The sequence below is a fragment of the Phalaenopsis equestris genome, unplaced genomic scaffold, assembly GCF_001263595.1.
Source record: "Phalaenopsis equestris unplaced genomic scaffold, ASM126359v1 Scaffold000270, whole genome shotgun sequence".
In the NCBI taxonomy this organism is placed as follows: Eukaryota; Viridiplantae; Streptophyta; class Magnoliopsida; order Asparagales; family Orchidaceae; genus Phalaenopsis; species Phalaenopsis equestris.
Window position 1 is genome coordinate 334,763 of NW_018164712.1, and position 20,349 is coordinate 355,111.

General features: G+C 32.7%; 1 protein-coding gene across 1 annotated transcript; it reads right to left on the reverse strand.

Moving 5' to 3' along the window:
* Positions 1-19,179: 19,179 nt before the first annotated feature.
* On the reverse strand, positions 19,180-20,079 carry LOC110024713. Its single transcript, XM_020724833.1, has one exon. The coding sequence runs from the start codon at positions 20,077-20,079 to the stop codon at positions 19,180-19,182; it is 900 nt and encodes a 299-aa protein (XP_020580492.1).
* Between the last annotated feature and the right edge of the window lie 270 nt (positions 20,080-20,349).

Below are 20,349 nucleotides of genomic sequence, written 5' to 3' on the forward strand. Positions count from 1 at the left end.
AGTGGTAGCTCTGGAGTGGGAGCCAGGGAGGGGGGGCTAGTATCCTCTCAGTCTAACCACAGATTTAGGGACCAAACTCTGAATTAGTGATACGCCTAAATGACTACTTTTTCATATATATTTTATGCTCAATTTTAATGATTTTTAATGATATTACACTTTAAAGGAAGGTATTTTGCATATTTTTAGTTCCAGGGACAAGGAATGGAGTTTTGGAGAAAAAGATGCAAAAATGATGCAATTTAGAGCAAAAACGAGCTAGAAAGAAAATTTTATCCTGACACATTTTGATATTTCTTTCTATGCTTAATCTCATTTACACTTCTCACACATTTTTGAATGAAATTACACTTTAAAAAAAGGTTGTTTTCATGCTTATTTTGTAGGTCTATCTATTAGGAACGAAACGCAGCTGAAGTGGGGCGAAACGGAGCTAAAACGGAGCCAAACAGAGCGAAACAGTAGAGCTGATGCAGAGCCACGTCGATGGTACCCAAGTCTAGAGAAGTGATGAAAAGTGGCACCGACGGTGCCCAGACCGACACTGACAGTGCCCGGGACGGTTATGGACAGATTTTTGGCTGATTTTGATGTTCTAGAAGGCTCTCAAACCATGAAGTGATTCAATGCATCTAGACACTTGGAGAAGGCTCTTGAATGAAGAGACATGACTTTTGGATAAATAGATTTGTTTCTTGGGAAAAATGAGGGAATTTTTGTCTCTTTAAAAAAGAGGGCTTGGTGCCTCTCATGTGTATGCTTGTGTGAGGGTTTCTGTGTTTGTGTGTGTGTGTTTGTGTGTGTGTGTGTGTGTGCGTGAGTGTGTGTGAGAGGATTTTCTTGAAGAATTGTAAGAGGAGAAGGAAGGTGAGAGGTTTCTTCTTCATTACACTTCTAAGTGATAATTTAGTGTTGATTGTAAAGAGAGAAAGTGCCACAAGGGAACTTCGAGGGATTTGCTTTAGGAGAAGTCTAAGATAAGTTGTGTTCTTTCATTTCTTTATTTTGTAAACTTGTTTATATATATAAAATCTGTGTTTTGTAGTATCTTCCTCATGAGTTCTGAGTAAACTTCTTTATCTTTCTCCCTACTCTAAGATATGATGAAAATAAGAGATAATTTGGATGTGCCATTTTAAAATATAAAATAAAATGTGATGATTTTTTCACTCTGTTCTTAATTTATTTTTTGATCTGGCCAATTGAAATGTTAAAATTTATTGTTAAACATATGATCCGGGAAATGGAATATGAGTTCTACAACAGAGTGAGAATCACATTTAATTCCATGGAAGAGTGTTTCATTCATGGAATTAGATGCAAATAAATAAGGAAATATACTTTGTTGGGCATAGAATTGGAGCTTTTAGGGTGACAGACTAAAATCCCCAATTTGTTCTTAGTGTTTAAGAACTAAAGCGAGCATAAGCCTTCAAAGGAAGGGAAGTAGGAGCTCTGCAGTGAGAGCCATTATCCTCCTAGCCTAACCACATATTTAGGTACTAAACCTGAGATTAGCCAATGATTCTCTACAACACTGAATCAGGGTAGAGAATTAAAATTGCTCATATTTGGCACAATACAAATTCGAACCATTTATCTCTATCATTAACCAAAAATTCATTGTAGTGGGAAGAATACTTTTTAAAATTTGAACTCTTCATCACAAAACTTTGTTTAGTCTTAGTAAATTTAACTTTAAGGTTTATAAATGAATTTAGTAAACTTAGTTCCGTTAGCATACATTAAAACCACTTTAGTCAACTTTCTAAATTAATTCCTTATAGTAGTACACTATAATTAGCTTAAAGAATTTCTTACCTCGCTTCTTCATGAGATCGATACTGAAGTTTTTAAAGAAAGCCCTATTACTTGAAGCGATAAGTGCACTTGCGTAGAACCCTTAGTGTGTGAACTATTTTCTATATTTTATAATATTTTGATTTTGCATATTAGCTGTTAAATATAGATTGTGTCAAGTTCTTGGTCGTCCTCTGAAAGCTAAATTATTGCGTAATTACTGGTCAGGTCAAATTTTTTAGGGTGTCTCAAAGAAATTAAATTGACATAAAACACGTAGAAAAACAGCACGTGCTAGGGGTGCATCAAGTTTTTGTGGTCGTTGTCGAGGAGGATTTGGTAAGAACGTTAGGAGAATTTTAGTTAAATCTGTAAGACTTAGATTTGGAAGTTATAGTATTATTATCTAGTGTTTAGTTATTGTGTGTTTATTTTAAAAAAATAAAAAATACCAAAAATATTTTTGATATCTATCCTATTAGTTACGTCTTTAAATTTGTTTGCGTAGTTCAGGAGCTGCAAACCTTGGATTTTACAACTCTGATTTAGAGAGAACTTTTAGGAGGAGGATGAATTAGAAAAGACTCCATGAATTTAATGTAAAAATGGTGGATCAATGATATAATGAATATTCAGATTTGGATTATAATGCTTGTAGATTTAAATGAGTAAACCCCAAGAGAGTGGCAAATTTTGAAGAAGATATGCTTACAATTTTAATTTCTCAGATTGTAGATAGAGGAAGTTGGAACAATACATAGAAAGATATGGCCATGAGATACATAATTCTTATTCTGATTATTACAATCCAGGTTGGGAAAATCATTTGAATTTTAATAGGAATAATAATTTTGGAGGAGAAGACCAGTTTTGGAAAGATAATCAATTTAATCGGACATGTAGTTGGAATAATCATGGCTATTATAACGATGAACTTTCTTTACCTCATAATTTTAACTTCAACCCCCAGAATGAGGAGAAGGATTTATTAAGATATGTTGTTATTCAAATTGAGAGTGAGTTGGAGTGTCAAGGGACCGCAATAAGGAATATGGAATACTAATTAGGGCGAATTATTAACTCAATTAATAATCCTCCTCAATTTAACTCCAACCCATGGGACCAGGAGAAGGAATTAATGTTAGAAGAGGTTGTGATTCAAATGAAGAGTGAGTTGGAAAAACAAGAGGTCGCAATAAGGAATATAGAAAACAAACTGGGGCAGATTATTAATGCAATTAACAGTTACCCCCAGAGATTTTACCTAGTTACTCTGAGATAAATCCTAAAGAAATGAATGATGAGCAAATGAATGATGAGCAATATGAAATTATTGAACTGATATTTAGAAGAGAATTTGAAAATATATTTCAAAAGTACTTTGAGTTGAGATATGAGGATATGGATATTGAAAAACTAATGGGAAAGACCACCTCCACCATTTACTGAGTACCAAGGGGAAGAATTAGAAGATTACATGAAAGTCAAGAGTAATAGAAACAAGAGTAACCTAAAAGAGTAACCTAAAAGAATTTGATCTAGAATCTAAATTATCTAAAAAGAATCTGATCCAAAATTTGGGAGATCATGAAGTATCATATAAAGATCCATTTCTTATAAATTTCGAGATTGATATTAATATGAAAATTAAAAAAATTACTAGAAGAGTATTGGATATAAAAAGAAATATGAGGAACAAGGATATGAATCAATTTGAAAAAGAAGAGCTGAAATAAAATTTTAAATTCTAGGACTTTGTAGGAATCCCTATATCTGGAAAAAATTGGGTGATTGATCAAGGATTACTTAAATGAAATTTTGATCTAGGTGGAATCATTTGTCGGGCTAACGACGTTAAGCAAAGCAATTTATGGGAAGCAACCCATAGTTATCAGTGTGGTTTGATTTAGTGTGCTTGAGAGTTATGATTGTTAGTGTTGTATTATGTTTGTTTTATTGTGGATTAATTAGTTTGATTGATGATTAGTAGATGTTTGAATTGTTAGTGGTTTGATTTGCTTTTTGTGTGTCATGAGGGAAGTGCTTCTTAACTTCTTATTATGGTTAAACTTGTATGTTCTCTTGTAGTAGTTGGATTGACAAGTTCACTACAACTTGAGTCTCACCTCAACTTGATTTGTACAAGAGACATCATGAATTTTAACAGTGTTAGTTACATTTCAACTTTATTACTTCCTTTCTTTAACCTTATTTTCATTTGATAAGAGTAGCTAGCCTATTTGATGAGTAACATGTGGATGATATTACACTATCCTTATAATTGCTAGAGGTGCTTAATGAATGGGATATGGTGATGCCTGGGGTTGGTGCTCAAGAACCAATATATCAGGGATAATCTTATCTTTGGGATTAGAATCTATAAAATCATTTATAAGTACCCAATATATCTGTGTAGATATTCCGTTAGAAATTAAAAGTAAGTTAGTGAGATGCAATGAGTTAAGGGAAAAATTGACCTCATTTATCATGTGTGTTTGTGTTTGTGTTACAATATATATATTCCTATGATGAGACCTATCCTTTTTGTTAGACCTTTCTTTCAATTTTATCAAGCATGTTTAGTTTTGATTTACTTTCTACTAAATGTTTTCTATCTTGATAAATAATTGTAGATATTTTTTATAGACATTTTTGGTAGATAGAATTTATAAACTATTTTTCTTCCTACTTATATTTTATGTACTAAATGTTATACATGTTAAAAATCAAGTTTGGGGGTAGGAAGAAAAATAAAATCTTAAAGTGAGTATACTTCCTTTTAGTTTAGTATTATTGCATGCATGTTTTAAGCTAGATTCGCTTTCTTCTGTAGTCATTCTATCCTGATTATGAATGTATATGAATTTGATAGGATGTTGTAGTAGTTAATAGATTCAACTTTTACTTTTTCTTCCTGCTACATTTTACGGAATTGGTTACAAAATATTTAAAAATTTAAGTTTGGGGGAAAGAAAATTTTCTTTAAAAGAATGAAACTAAATTTTATTTGTCCTCAATTAGCTATATTTTAAAAAAATAATTTAACATGACCCTTGGTATTAGATGCTAACTTTTGATAACTATATTTATTTTTCTAAATATTTAGTAGACTTAAGTAAAAGTTTTCAATAATAAAAGTTGATTCTAGAGTGATATTTGGTACGAAAGAATGAGACTATGGTTAGGAATATGTTTTTTTTCTATTTAAAGTAAAGGAAATTATATTTTTGAAGTATTAAGAATCTTAGAGTTTCATGTAAGAAGAAAAGAATGAGGCTTTATAATCTTCAAAGCTAATATGAATTTATAAAGTGAAGGAATGTGAAAAGTTTTTATCTTTAAGAAGAGGATGGTGAAGTTCAAAATTATTAAAGGCTATCCAGATATAGTAATCCTCACATGAAAAAGAAGAAGAAAAAGGATTAAAAATGATCCTAAAAGAAAAAAAAAGAAAAAGAAAAGAAAAGTATGTGAGGAGAAGCTTGAGGAGATTCCTAATCAAAAATTGGCTTCACTTGAATCAACTTGAGGACGAAGGCTTTACATTTTTTAAAATTGTATTTGAGTATTAGTATCCTTACTAATAAGTTCTCATGAAGTTCTTTTTCATATGGATATTTTAAGTGACTTTAATATGATAAATTGCAATTCTTCTTGAAATGAATAGAGAATCAGAAATCTTAGACTTGACTATTAGATGCTCTTATACTTTTAGTTTTGACTTAAGTTATTAAAAAATTTTCTTAAGTTATGCTATTATATTTGGTATACCAAATTATAGAAATTTAGAAGTTAAACCCTTGTGTTCTTTCATTTTTTTAATTTGTAAACTTGTTTATAAATATATAATCTGTGTTTTGTCATATCTTCCTCATGAGTTCTGAGTAGACTTCTTTATCTTTCTCCCTACTCTAAGATATGATGAAATGAAGAGGTAATTTGGATGTGCCATTTTAAAATATAAAATAAATTGTAATGATTTTTCCACTCCGTTCTTAAATTACTTTTCGATCTGGCTAATTGAAATGTTTAAATCTATTGTGAAACATATGATCCATATGATCTGAGAAATGGAGAACATATGATCTGAGAAATGGAGTATGAGTTCTACAAGAGAGTAAGAATCACATTTAATTCCATAGAGGAGTGTTTCATTCATGGAATTAGGTGCAAATAAATATGGAAATATACTTTATTGGGCATATAATTGGAGATTTTAGGGTGACAGACTAAGATCCCCAATTTGGTCTTAGTGTTTAAGAACTAAAGTGAGCGTTAGCTTTCAGAAAAATAGAAGTGGGAGCTCTAGAGTGAGAGCCAGTATCCTCCCAGCCTAACCATGGATTTAGGGACTAAACCTGAGATTAGCCAATGATTCTCTACAACACTGAATCAGGGTAGAGAATTAAAATTGCTCATATTTGGCACAATACAAATTCGAACCATTTATCTCTATCATTAACCAAAAATTCATTGTAGTGGGAAGGATACTTTCTTAAATTTGAACTCTTCATCACAAAACTTTGTTTAGTCTTAGTAAATTTAACTTTAAAGTTTAGAAATTAATTTAGTAAACTTAGTACTATTAACATACATTAAAATCACTTTATTCAACCTTCTAAACTAATTCCTCATAGTAGTAAACTAGAATTATCCTAAAGGATTTATTACCTTGCTTGTTTGTGGGATTGATACTGGGGTTTTTAAAGAAAGCCCTATATTACTTGAAGCGATACGTGCACTTGTGTAGAAACCTTAGTGTGTGAACTATTTTATATATTTTATAATATTTTGATTTTTCATATGAGTTGTTAAATATATATTGGGTTAAGTTCTTGACCGTCTTCTGAAAGCTAAATTACTACGTAATTATTGGTAGGGTCAAATTTTTGGCGTTATCTCAGAGGAATTAAATTGACATAAAACACGCAAAAAATAGCACGCGCTAAGGGCACATCATTTAGCCAATGTTCTTTATGCACTTGACAGATGGTAAAGAATAGGATTGCTCCTATTTGGCACAATACAATTTTATATAATTTTAAATGGTTTTAATTAGTTCACTAGCCATAAACTCATTGTAAAGGGGAATGATGCTTTCTTAAATTTGAACTCTTTGTTACAAAACTTTGTTTAGTCTTAGTAAGTTTAACTTTAAAGTTTAAAAATTAGCATAATTAACTTAGTTCTTTTAGATACACTTCATTTAACTTACATTAAATTTACTTTATATTTATATTTCTTACTTAAGTTCTTATAGTTTGAATATTGTGTTTTACATTATAACCATAAGAATTTTTTCCTCCCTGCTGGATCAATACTCAGAACTCAATTAGAGCCCTTTATTACTTGAGTGATACATACACTTGCTAATTATTAGGATTGGTAGCTTAGTAGCTTAAAGATTAAAGATTTTAAAATATAAAACTATTTATGCTGAAGTGATTTTTATTGTGATTGATCTGCATATTTACTAATTGCGCTACCTTGTGTGTGTTGTATTATTGAAAGATATTTACAATACATACATAAAATCTTCCATTAGTAGCTCCTCTAATAAATCAGTGAATATTGTCTGTATCATGTGAAAAATATTGTTAAATCTCATTGGGCGGCCCGCAAGCAACTCTCCATAACATTTTCTTACAGCATATGAGGTTGTCATGCAAGGGGAGCACTCAATGTATAAGTTATAATAATCATACATCAAGCTACTGCAGTTGCAACTCTCCTTCTATGTCTTTCTCTATTTGCATCCATGTATTTGAGTATCAAAGTGGCTAACATATAAGCTTCAATGAATTAGCTGCAATCATATAAGGTTATGAACAAAACCCATATAAGCAAATAACATTAAAGAAGTAAATAAAAAACATAATGAGGAATGAAAAGCTCTCAAGGAAAGAGGCATGTCCAAAGCAACATAAATATCTAAAGTAGCACGAAAAACCATAAGCAAAAAAAATATATTCAAAGTAAATAAACAAATAACAAATATAAAATGTTCCACAAAAATCTAATAAAAAAAGTGTCCCTCAAATGTCACAACTTCCATGAAAATAACATAGGTAAGCCACCCTACGATCAGCAGTCATCGTCATGAAAAAATCTCTCTAGGTTAAATCTTTAAGCAACTTTATAGAGAAAAAGTACAACGACATGTCCTTGTAAATTTATGGAGTTGCCTCTAAAATTTGCATAACCTACTAGATAGAAATTTCTTGTGATAGGTTGAGGCATTGGTGCATGAAGCCACAAACTATAACATATGGCTTCTAAGGAAAGAAATTCTCTCTTTCTCTTTCTCAACCTCAACCCAAGGACACTTTGACCAGCTAGTGCACTCAACTTCATGGAGGTTCAGACTGAGGCCTTCATTGGAATCACTAGTGTTCTACTTCCAAACTTTTGGGGATGTCACCAAACCTCGCCTCATTGGGGGCACATGCATTGTTACTCATTATCACGACGCGTCCAAACATACGCTCTAACTTCTCCTCCAACTCAAGATCAATTCCACTGCATTTAATTATTTTTACAATAGAAACCATCGACAAATTCATATAACATGTTGTTGGACTTGAAAACTAATAAAAATTTGACAAAAATATAGGACATTTCAAAAATGGTCACCACCAACCTCTCTACCCAGCACTCCTCGGAAGCATCAATCATTTACTTTATCGGATCCTACCCATGCTCAGATCCTCACTTCAATTTCTTCAACATTTTTCAATCCTTATTTAGCTAATCCCACTAATTTTTTAACTACATCATATCATATTCTCTGACTGTACTTTTCTTGAATTTATTAATAATATTTTGCCACCCTTGTTTGTTGAAATATGTTGTTGTCTTATTTCCCAGGTTGACCTCTTTGAGACAAAGGTTGCAAAATATTATCTTTGTATCCTTATCCCACTTCACAGATGAAACAAACTCTCTAGTTTTAACCATTATGTATACTAGCATGAAATAATCTAATCAACATAAATAGGATGTCATAAAAAATATTTATCGCAGCTCAGAGAAAAATAGTAGTGCCACAATAGCATCACCATTGCCTCTCCACATCTAAATGCAAACACATCGACACACAATCAACTCTACACACAAACACATCAAGATGCAACACCTCTACACATCCACCTACACATCCACTACCACAAACATGACCACACAACTCCACGCCACTTATAAATCATCATTACCCCTTGATGCACCAAAATAATGTATTATTTTATGTATACATTTTATGCTTATTTTGGTGATATTACACTTTAAAGAAGTGTATTTTTCATGTTTTTTTTTGTAAGTATATCAATTTTAGGCATTTGGAGCAAAAAGTAGCAAAAAGGAAGAAATTTGGAGCCAAAAATGGAGATTTTCATGATCCTGGCACCAGAACTAGTGCGAGAGGTGCCATTTTCTAGAGAGTTGGCACTAGAAGCGCCAGAAATTGGCACCAAAGGCACCATTTTAAGGAGAAGTGGCACCAAAAGCATCACAATTGGTGCTAAAGGTGCAAGAATCCAGAGAACAACACTGACTTCATTAGCCTGATGTCAGAGGTGCTAGAACTGACACCAGAAGCTCCAGAGACGAATTAAGATGAAGTAAGGCAATTCATGACTATTTTTCAGTGTTTTTTTAAGGCTCTAAACAATTCAAACGTTCCATGAAGTGATTCAAAGCATCTAAACACTTTAGAAAGGCTCTTTAATGAAGAGATACGTCTCTTGGATGAAGGGACTTGTCTCTTGGTGTTAAAAGAAGTACCTTTTGGTGGGGAAATTGGAGGAAATTTTGAATTCCTTTTGAAAGAAGGTTGTCCATAATTAAAAAGGAGAGGAGTCTAGATAAGAGAGAAGAGAGTGGGGTCATGAGATTGAGAGGAAGGTTTTGGCGTGAGAGAGAAGTCTTAGAGAAGAGAGGACTTTCTTTTAGGGTTGTAAGAGGAGAGGGAATGTGAGAGATTTCTTCTTCATTACACTTCTAAGAGAGAATTGAGTGTGATTGTAAAGAGAGAAAGTGCTTAAAGAGAACTTCTAGGTATTTACTTGGGAATGAGTGTGAGACAAGTAGGGTTCTTTTCTTTCTTTGTTTTGTAAACTTATTTTTATATATGAAATCCATGTTTTGTCGTATCCTTCTCATGAATTCTGAGTAGTCTTCTTTATCCTTCTCCCTACAATGAGATATGGTTTTGTGAAGAATTAGTTCTGTTTTGTAAGGTTTTAAATGTCAATAAATTGTGATGATTTAAACTCTGATTTTCATTTATTATTTGATCTTGCCAATTGAATGGCTAAAATTTGTTAAGAAACATATGATCTAAAAGGGCTATGCTTTCTACAACAAGGTAAGAGTCGTATTCAATTTCATGGGTGAGAATGTAATCCATGGGGTTTCCTGTAAATAAATAGGGAAATATACTTTGATGGGCGTAGAATTAGAGATTTTAAGGTAAGAGATTAAAATCCTCAATTTGGTCCAGTTGCTTGGAAACTAAAGAGAGATTGTTAGCCCTCATGCGAGGGAGAAGTAAGAGCTCTAGAGTGGCAACCAGTAACCTCTCAACCTAACCATGAATTTAAAGACCAAACTCTGGATTAGTCAATGTTCTTTATTTATTCTTAGAGGATAAAGAATAGGATTGCTCCAATTTGGCACAATATAATTTTATATGTATTTTAGATGATTTTAATTTCTTCACACTCCATAAACTCAATTTAAAGGGGAAGGATGTTTTATTAAATTTGAACTTTTCATTTCAAAAATTTGTTTAGTCTTTATAAGTTTACTTTTTAAGTTTAGCAATTAATTAAGTTAACTTAGTTCTTTTAATTGCATTTCATTTAGCGCACATTAAATTTACTTTAGATTTGTTTTGCTTACTTAAGTTTTATAGTTTGACTATTATGTTTGACGTTAGAATCAGAAGAATTTCCAACTCCCTATGGGATTGATATGACTCCATTAAAGCCCTTTATTACTTTAGCGATACGTATACTTGCGTTATTATTATGAATATGACAGCTTAAAGCTTTTACAAGATAAAATTATTTTAACTGAACTTATTTTTTTTGGGATTGAACTGCATATTTACTATTAGTGTTGTTGGGATTGAACTGCATATAAACTACTCGTACACAAAATTGCCTGCATCATGTTTTTAGTGTCGTTGCTGGGGAGTAACAGTAAATTACTTTATAATTGAGAACATTTTGTTTGAACTGAAAAGCTATTTGTAGTTTAATTAAATTTTTTTATATTTTAGTGTGTTTGCTTATTTTTATTTCTTATTATGTTTGTGTATGAGTAGTTTACGATCAGTAAGTTTAATACCTTATGATTCGGAGTTAGAAAGAACAATAAAAAAAATTTGAAAACAATAAAAAGAGAGATAATTTGAACAAAATGGCTTCAACTTAATTAATTTTGGAAATAAAAATGAACATCATCAAAGACCTTTAAGAGATTATGTTAATTCTATAGTCGATGCAATTCATTTGAGTATACAAAACTCTGTTGTAGCTGCCAATTCATTTGAGCTTAAACCTATTATTATCCAAATGGTTCAAAACAATTAGTTTACGGGAACATCGACTGTAGATCCTAACTTACATCTTGCTAGTTTTCTAGAATTATGTGCTACATTTAAATACGATGGTGTGTCGAATGATGTCGTTAGACTTAGACTTATTTATTTTTCACTAAGGGATAAAGCTAGTTAAACGTTAAACTCGTTAGCATCTGGATCTATCAGAACTTGGGGAGACTTATCACAAAAAATTTTATCTAAATATTTCCCACCATCGAAATCTGTTATGCTTAGAAATGATATTACTTCTTTTTCTTAGTTTGAAAAAGAATAAATTTATGAAGCTTGGGAAATATTTAAAGATCTCCTTTGAAAGTGTCCACACCATGTGTTGCCAGATTGGTTAATGATTCAAACTTTTTATAATGGATTGGTTGGATCTCTTAGATCAATAATTGATGATGTTGGTGGTGGATCATTAATGTCAAAACCATTTAATGAAACGTATAAGAGAGAGATGGCTACTAATAATTTTCAATGACCCTCTAAAAGGGTAAATCTAAAAAGAGTAGCTAGTATTCATGATTCTGATGCAATATCTATGGTGGCTGCTAAAATTGTTGCAACATCAAAGAAGATAGATCAATATTTAATGAATTATTCTCAGATACCCCAAATACTTGAGAAAAATTCATTCGGACAAATGATAGAATCTCAATTTTCATATGAGACTTTAAATGCAATAAACAATCGATCTAATGATCCTTATTCTAATTATTATAATCCTGGTTGGAAAAATCACCCAAATTTCAGTTGGAGTAACAATAACTCTAATGCAGTAAATCTGCAATGGGGAAATAATGTTGCGAACCCATTGGGAAACTCTACGAACCCATTGGGAAACTCTGGGAAACTCTAACAATCAAGGGAATTTGAACTACAAATCTTATTACTCTCCAGGTTTCAATAGCAATTTGCAAAGTAAGGAGAAGAATTTGTCAATGGAAGAATTATTATTGCAAATGGGAAGTCAAATACAAAGTCAAGGAGCTGCAATTAAAAACATGAAAAATCAATTGGGATGTATTGCTACTGCACTATTGCTACTGCACTTAGCAATAGACTTAGCAATAGACCTCTAGAAACTTTGCTTAGTAATGTTGAAGTTAATCCTAAAGATCAGAACAAAGAGCAAATTAAGGTTGTTCAACTGAGAAGTGGAAAATAATTGGAAACAAATGTTCAAAAGAAGTTGAAGTTGAAGTTGCAAAAGAAGGGGTGGAAAATGAAAAATCAAATGAAGATTTTCATTTTGAGTCAAAATATCCTATCAAACCAATGAAAATTACTGTAGAAAGACCACCGTCCCCATTTCCTCAAGGTTTTAAGAAGAAAAACAAAGATAACCAATTTATAAACTTTTGGAAATTTTGAGGAAATTGATAATAAACATTTCATTTGTTGAAGCACTGGAACAAATCCCAAGCCTTTTAAAGTTTATGAAGGATATACTTAACAAAAAAGGAAGTTTATAGATAATGAGACTATTGCACTTAATGAGGAGTTTAGCGCTATAATTCATAAAAAGCTTCTTAAAAAACATAAAGATCCTAGTAGTTTTACTATTCCTTGTGCTATTGGGGAAAGATTTTTTTGAAAAGCTTTATGTGATTTGGGAGTCAGTATTAATCTTATGCCTCTATAAATTTTCAGAAGGTTGGGTTTAGGAGAAATTTCTCCTACTACTGTAACTCTTCAGTTAGTTGATCGTTTGATTACCTATCCTAAAGGAGTTATAGAAGAGGTTTAAGTAAAGGTTGCTAAATTTATTTTTCCTGTGGATTTTATTGTGTTAGATATGGAGGAAGATAAAGAAATTCCTATCATTTTAGGAAGACCATTTCTTACCAATGGAAAAGTTTTGATAGATGTGCAGAAAGAACAATTAACAATGAGAATTAGAGATCAAGAGGTCACATTTAATATTGCAAAGTCAATGAGATATCTAGAAAAAGGAAGAGAGGATGAATGCTTCAGAAAGGAAATTAACGACTATTTAAGCAATGAACATTTTATGAGTGCATTTGAAAAGAATACTGAAGAAGAATATTTAGATTTTGAGGATGAGGATATAATTCAAAATGAATATATGGAAGTGAGTAATGAAGAATTGGATTATGTTCAGGAATAATTTGAATTATTAGACCCTATGGATAATAATAATAATTGATTTCATCGATTGGGAAACCTCCTGAACTAGAAATGAAAACACTTTCTACACTATTAAAATATTTTTTTAGGAGATTTATCCACATTACCTGTTATTGTATCCTCAGAATTAACTGAAGCATGAAGCACAAGAACAAAAATTTGGAAACTTTAAGAAGATAAAAGAAAGCCTTTGGATGGACATTAGCTGATATTAAAGGAATCAGTCCTTTGGTTTATATTCACATAAATTTATTGGAAGAACATCATAAACCAAAAGCTGGTCCTCAAGGGAGATTAAACTGATGTTGAAAGAAGTTATTAAAAAAGAAATTTTAAAATGGTTAAATGAGGGAATAATGTATCATATTTCAGACAGTGCTTGGGTGAGTCTGATTCATTGTATTCCTAAGACGGAGGTGTGACTGTGGTGACAAATGAGAATAATGAATTAGTTTCAACAAGATAAGTCATTGGATGGTGAATCTACATAGATTATCAAAAATTAAATACGGCCACAAGGAAAGATCACTTTCATTTACCCTTTTTGGACCAGATGTTGGATAGGCTAGTAGGGCACAAATATTTTTGCTTTTTAGATGGATATATTGGCTATCATCAAATACTAATTGCTCCAGAGGATCAAGAGAAGATAAATTTTACTATTCCTTATGGTACTTTTGCATTTCAATGAATTCTCTTTAGTTTATATAATGCACATGCGACATTTCAAAGATGTATGATATCGATTTTTGGTGATTTAATTGAAAAAGGGATAGAAGTCTTTATGGATAATTTTTCTGTGTTTGGAACTTCACTAAAAATATGTCTAACTCATTTAGACAAAATTCTAGAATGATGTGAAAAGATAAATCTAGTATTAAACTAGGAAAAATGTAAATTCATGGTTGCTGGAGGAATTGTGCTTGGGCATAAAATTTCAGAAAATTGCATGAAAGTTGTTTTGACAAAAATTTAAGTTATATCTAACCTTCCTCCACCTACTACTGTATAAGGAGTTAGGAGCTTTTTAGAATATGCTAGTTTTTACAGGCGATATATTAAAGATTATATTAAAGATTTTTCAAATATATTAAAGATTTTTCAAAAATTACAAAGTCATTATGCCAACTTTTGGAAAAAGATACAAAATTTGATTTCAATCATTAGTGCCTTAATGCCTTTGAAACATTGAAAGAGAAATTGATCACTACTCCTATAATTGTTTTATCTGATTTGGAGAAAATATTTGAATTAATGTGTGATGCTAGTGATTAGATGCTAGTGATTATGCAATTGGGTATGATATTGGAGCTGTACTTGGACAAAAATATGACAAAATTTTTAAAGTTATATATTATGATAGTAAAACTCTTAATGCTGCTCAAATTAATTATATCATTACTGAAAGAGAGTTATTAGCCATTGTTTATGCTTTTGATAAGTTTAGGTCATATCTAATTGGAGGTAAATATGTTGTGCATATAGACCACTCAGCTATAAAATATTTTATGCAAAACAAGGATGTGAAACCAAGATTAATTAAATGGGTACTTCTGATACAAGAATTTGATTTTGTGGTAGTCGATAGGAAAGGATCTAATAATCAAATTGCTAATCATTTATCTAGATTGGAACAGGAAGAAACATTTGATCTTGAAAAAGAAATTAATGAAACTTTTCCTGGTGAACAACTTTATGCTATTAAAGAATGGGAAATACCGTGGTATACTGATATTGTAAACTACATTGTTAGTGGCATTTTACCATATGGGTTGAAAAATAAAAAGAAAAGAAGTTCATTCACGATGCAAAATTTTATTTTTAGGATGACCCATATTTGTACAAATAATCCAAAGATTTAGTTATTCACAGATGTGTGTCTTATCAAGAAATTGAAGAAATTATCCAAAAATATCATGATTCTGAATTTGGAGGTCATTTTTGGATTGATAGAACTGTTCACAATGATATTGGATTGATAGAACTGTTCACAAAATTTTACAATCTAGATTTTATTGGTCTAATATGTTTAGAGATATTAATATACAACATAAAACATGTGATCGGAGTCAGCGAGTAGGGAATATTTCAAAAAAAAATGAAATGCCCCTAAATTTTACTTTAGAAGTTGAAATCTTTGATTTTTAGGAATATATATAGACACACACACACACACATACATACATGTATATATTATTACATTTTTTTTTAATTAAAAGAACTGCTCCAAATTTATCCTTTAATCACACCCAATGAATAGAACGTAAAAATAGAATGAAAAGGGAGAGAGAAAGGCGAGAGGGACAGGTGCCGAGAATAATCATTACTTATGGAGGAGCTCACTTTCAAAATGAACGAATTGAAATATTGGTGGAAAAAATTAATATTAAACATAGGATTGTAACTGCTTATCATCCCCAGACTAGTGGTCTAGCAGAAGTATCTAATCATAAAATTAAGAGAATTTTAGAAAAAATTGTAAATCTTAATAAAATGGATTAGTCTGCTAAATTAGATAATGCATTATGGGCTTATAGGACAACCTATAAGACATTTATAGGAATGTCCCCATATAGATTAATTTTTGGGAAGATTTGTCACTTACGAGTAGAATTGGAGCATAAAGCTAATTGGGCGATTAATGATTTTAATTTTAATTTTAAAAATGCTGGTGATAAAAGATTATTGCAACTTAATGAGCATGAAGAGATTATGAATGAATCTTATGATAATTCTAGGATATATATGAGAAAAATAAAGAATGGCATGATCAGAAGATAATAAAAAGGAATTTGAGCCTAGATAGAAAGTTTTATTATACAATATAATATTGAAATTATTTCTAGAAAACTGAAGTCTTGGTGGGCAGGACCAATCACAATTATAAGTAGTATAGTGTGTGTGTGTGTGTGTGTGTGTGTGTGTGTGTGTGTGCATATATAACCAAAATTGTAGATTTATTCCAATAAAAATCATTTACAGACTCTAAGAGAGGGAACTTTTAGGAGGTCCCCACCTAAAAGAAAAGCAAGAGAGGGGGAAGGAGAATTAGAGATCACAAGTTACATTAGAGACATTCCCTAATTTAGCCAACCAATTTGTAGGGCAATTACCTTCTCTGTAAATAAATGAAAATTGGATGCACATAAGAGCTCTCATAGTCTTAATCTTCTTAAGCCATTGTGAAATATGCCAAGGGGATTCCTCTTCAATGGTAAGAGCTTTTAGAAGTAAGGAGGAGTCCACCTCCACATGTAGAAATTTCCATTTGTTGAGCATAGCTAATCTAATGACCAAAAAACAGTTGCTAATTCAGCTTCCAAAGGATCCAAAATAGATATGGATGAGGAGAAGAAAAGAAGACAGTCACCATTATGATCCCTGCAATCACCCCCAATGCTTGCCCCCCCTCAGCCCCCCAATCAGAGAAACTACCATCAGTGTTTGCCTTAATGAATGGTTGAGAAGGTCTTCTCCATAGAACTTTAATGACTTCATTTTTTGGAGTAATAGCATGCCAAGTTGAAGTAAAAATATTTGGGAAATTCTGGAGTGATATTAACTTGAGAAGGAAAGCTTTACAGCTTCCTGCCACCTTTGAAGTGGGAATATGGTTGTTGTCAAACCTAGTTGTGTTACTGGCCATCCACAAGAACCAAGCCAAGATAAAGGGAATGACACCAGATTTATCTTAGCCTAGGTGGTCTAACAGTGTAGTAGTAGATTAAAATCCAATAGAAGAGTATCAATGGACAAACATGGGAGGAATTCCATCCAAACAGTTTGGGAATAGGAGCACTGAAAGAAGAGGTGGTCAGTGGATTCCTCATCCTGCAAACATAATGAACATCTATAAGGGCCTCTTAACCCTTTTAGTTTGAGTAGGTCATCAATTGGTAAGAAGTGATGGAACAGTCTCCACCCTAAAAAGGCTATGGAAGGAGTAAGGAATTTTTTTCATAAGCAATCAGCCTAGGGGACAGTTTCCCACATGTATAACTTGGCATAAATAGCTTGTGTTAAGATTTACTTTGAGAAATGGCTTTTCCTGGTGGTTTCAAAGGGCAGCTTAGATATGGCTTTAGCAGATGAGGGAGAGATTAATGAGTGAAGCATAGTTGAGGACTAGCAATTGCCCTCCCAACATTCAACTACTTATAGTTCAGGATTAATGTTGTGATCAATAAGATGCAGCATTTCATCAGGGCACCATTTATACAGCCAGAAGCTAATGTTTCCTTGTCCCAAATCCCAGAGAAAAAGATTTTTAGCATGTTGCCTGACCTTAAGAAGGCTGACCCATAATCTGGAATCACCAAGCTTCCTTTCTACCTGATTAGGATGAATTCCTTTGCAATATTTGCCCATCATGAAATTAGCCCAAAGAGAGTTCTGTTGTCTGAATTTAATCCAAAGCTTACAAAGGTTAATTTGTTGCATCTGAAGAAGCCCTTTGAAACCCAAGCCTTCTGCAGTTATTGGCCATGCCATATTTTGCCAGCTAGCCTGATGAAGTTGCTTCCTTTGGCCTGATCATAGAAATCTATTAAAGCTCCTTTCCAAGTACAGTGAGTGATTTTTTTCATCCCAGAAATTTGCATAATATATTGAGGAAAGGTGGTTAAAATACTTCTCAGTAAAGTGATCCTTCCTTCATTAAAAAGAAAGGAATTTGTTCAGCAGCTCGGCTGGGCATCTACCTTGGAAATAACGTGATCAAATTGAACCTACTTGACTCTTCCTTTGATGAGAGGGACTTGAAGATAACAAAAGGGAGTGGAGGAAGTGGAGAACCCAGTTGTTTCTTGTCCCTAATGTTTAAGGTGCTCCTTAATTCTGCAGCTAAAAATCAAGTTACATTTGGTTGAATTAAATTACATACTTGAACATTGTTGAAAGATCTGAAGACAATTCATCACTTGTTTAACTGCAGCTTTTGTGGCCCTGGAGAAAAGTATAATGTCATCTGCATAGAGGAGATGACTGATAAGCAAGTTTGACTTATGATGGAATAGGTTGGATGGACTGGAATAGATTTTTATGTCCAGCATTTTGGAGAAATAATCCATAGCCATAAAAAAGAGGGTGGTTAATAAGGGATCACCTTGTTTCAAACCCCTTATTGCAGTGAAAAAACCATGTGCTCTTTGATTAATGAGAATAGAGTTAGCATTACTGGTTAGCCACCTGGATATAAGCTCACAGAAATTGGATTGAAAGCCTCTAGCCTTGAGTGTGTCCAGAATGAAATTCCAGTCAATAGTGTCATATGCCTTCCTAATATCCAATTTATAGATCAAGTTGCCACCTCTGCAGTGTCTGTCAATATCAGTAAAAAGCTCTTGAACCAATAACACACTGTTAGTAATACTCCTTCCAGATAAAAAGGCTGCTTGGTCGGGCCTTATGAGTTTAGGAATGTGGGGCTTTAATCTATTCACCAGAATTTTACTAATGACCATGTTGAAAATAGTGGTAACGAAAATGGGTCTGAAGTGATTCCAATGTAATTTTTCAGTAGATTTGGGTACCAGAACAATATTAGCAGCACTAAAGTGTTTGGGGAGAGAGTGCCTACCAAAGAAAGCTTGTATAGCCTTGATCACATCAAGTTTTATAATGTCCTAACTCTTCCTATAGAAGTCAGAAGAGAAACCATCAGGCTCTGCAGTTTTAGTAGGGTCAATGGAATTAAGAGCAGTCCAGATTTCCTCTTCATTGGGGAGATTAGTGAGATTGAGTGAGTGTACATAGCCCAAATCCTCTTGAAACTCTGAGGCATCCAGCTGGGCTCTCAGAGATGGGACAGAAGTCGGAATGCCTTGAAAATACTCAACAGTATCCTTAGCAATTTGGGAATCATCATGAAGTCTAGATCCCTGGGAATTCACAATGTTATGAATTATATTACATTTCCTCCTATATTTAATACAAGCCTGATAGTATCTGGTGTTTCTGTCTCCATCAATGAATATGCTAATAGTTGTTTTTTGTTTAAGGAATTTTTCTAGGCAGGCAATAGAGAGGACCTTTTGATTGGCTTCAAAGAGAGTGGCTTCATCCACCAGATTAGAATTCTCTAATTGAGTTAGATTCAATTTAGCTTCCTCCACAATTTTGAAGACATCCCCAAAGGAATCCCAATTCCAGTGTCTGAGAGCTTTGCTAACCTTTTTATGTAATAGCCATAATTTGATAAGAGGGTCAGGGTGTAGAATATCCTTCCAACTTGCAGAAATAGTTTGGAGGAAGTCAGGATGGCAGAACCACATGTTGAAATATCTGAAAGGCTTAAGGCAATTACTTTCAAAAGCTTTGATATAGAGTAGTAAAGGTCTGTGATCAGACCTAACAAATGTAAGGTGAGTTACAGAAGAGTGCAAATAGGATTGAAACCATTGATCATTAGCAAGAAATCTATCCAGTCTTTCCCATGTGTGTCCCCTTCTCCAAGTGAATTGAGAGCCAAGGAAAACTAGATCAAAGTAACTAGCGGCCTGTATGTTGTCATTAAACTGGGTCATAAGGTCAAGCTTAAGAGCTCTGCCCCCTTTTTTTCAGTGGGGGAGGCAATACTATTAAAATCCCCTCCAATCAGCCAATTGGAGGTAATGGTGAAGCTGAGGGAGTGCATCTTGAACCAAAGTTCCTCCCTATCCTGTTTAAGACAGCCTGCATAAATAATTATGAGTAATACAGTGTTACCTGACATATCAAATGAAAGGTGAAGGAATTGGGAGTGGTTGACCAGAAAAGAGCATTTGGTTTTTTTCTGAAGAAAAACCAAATCTTAT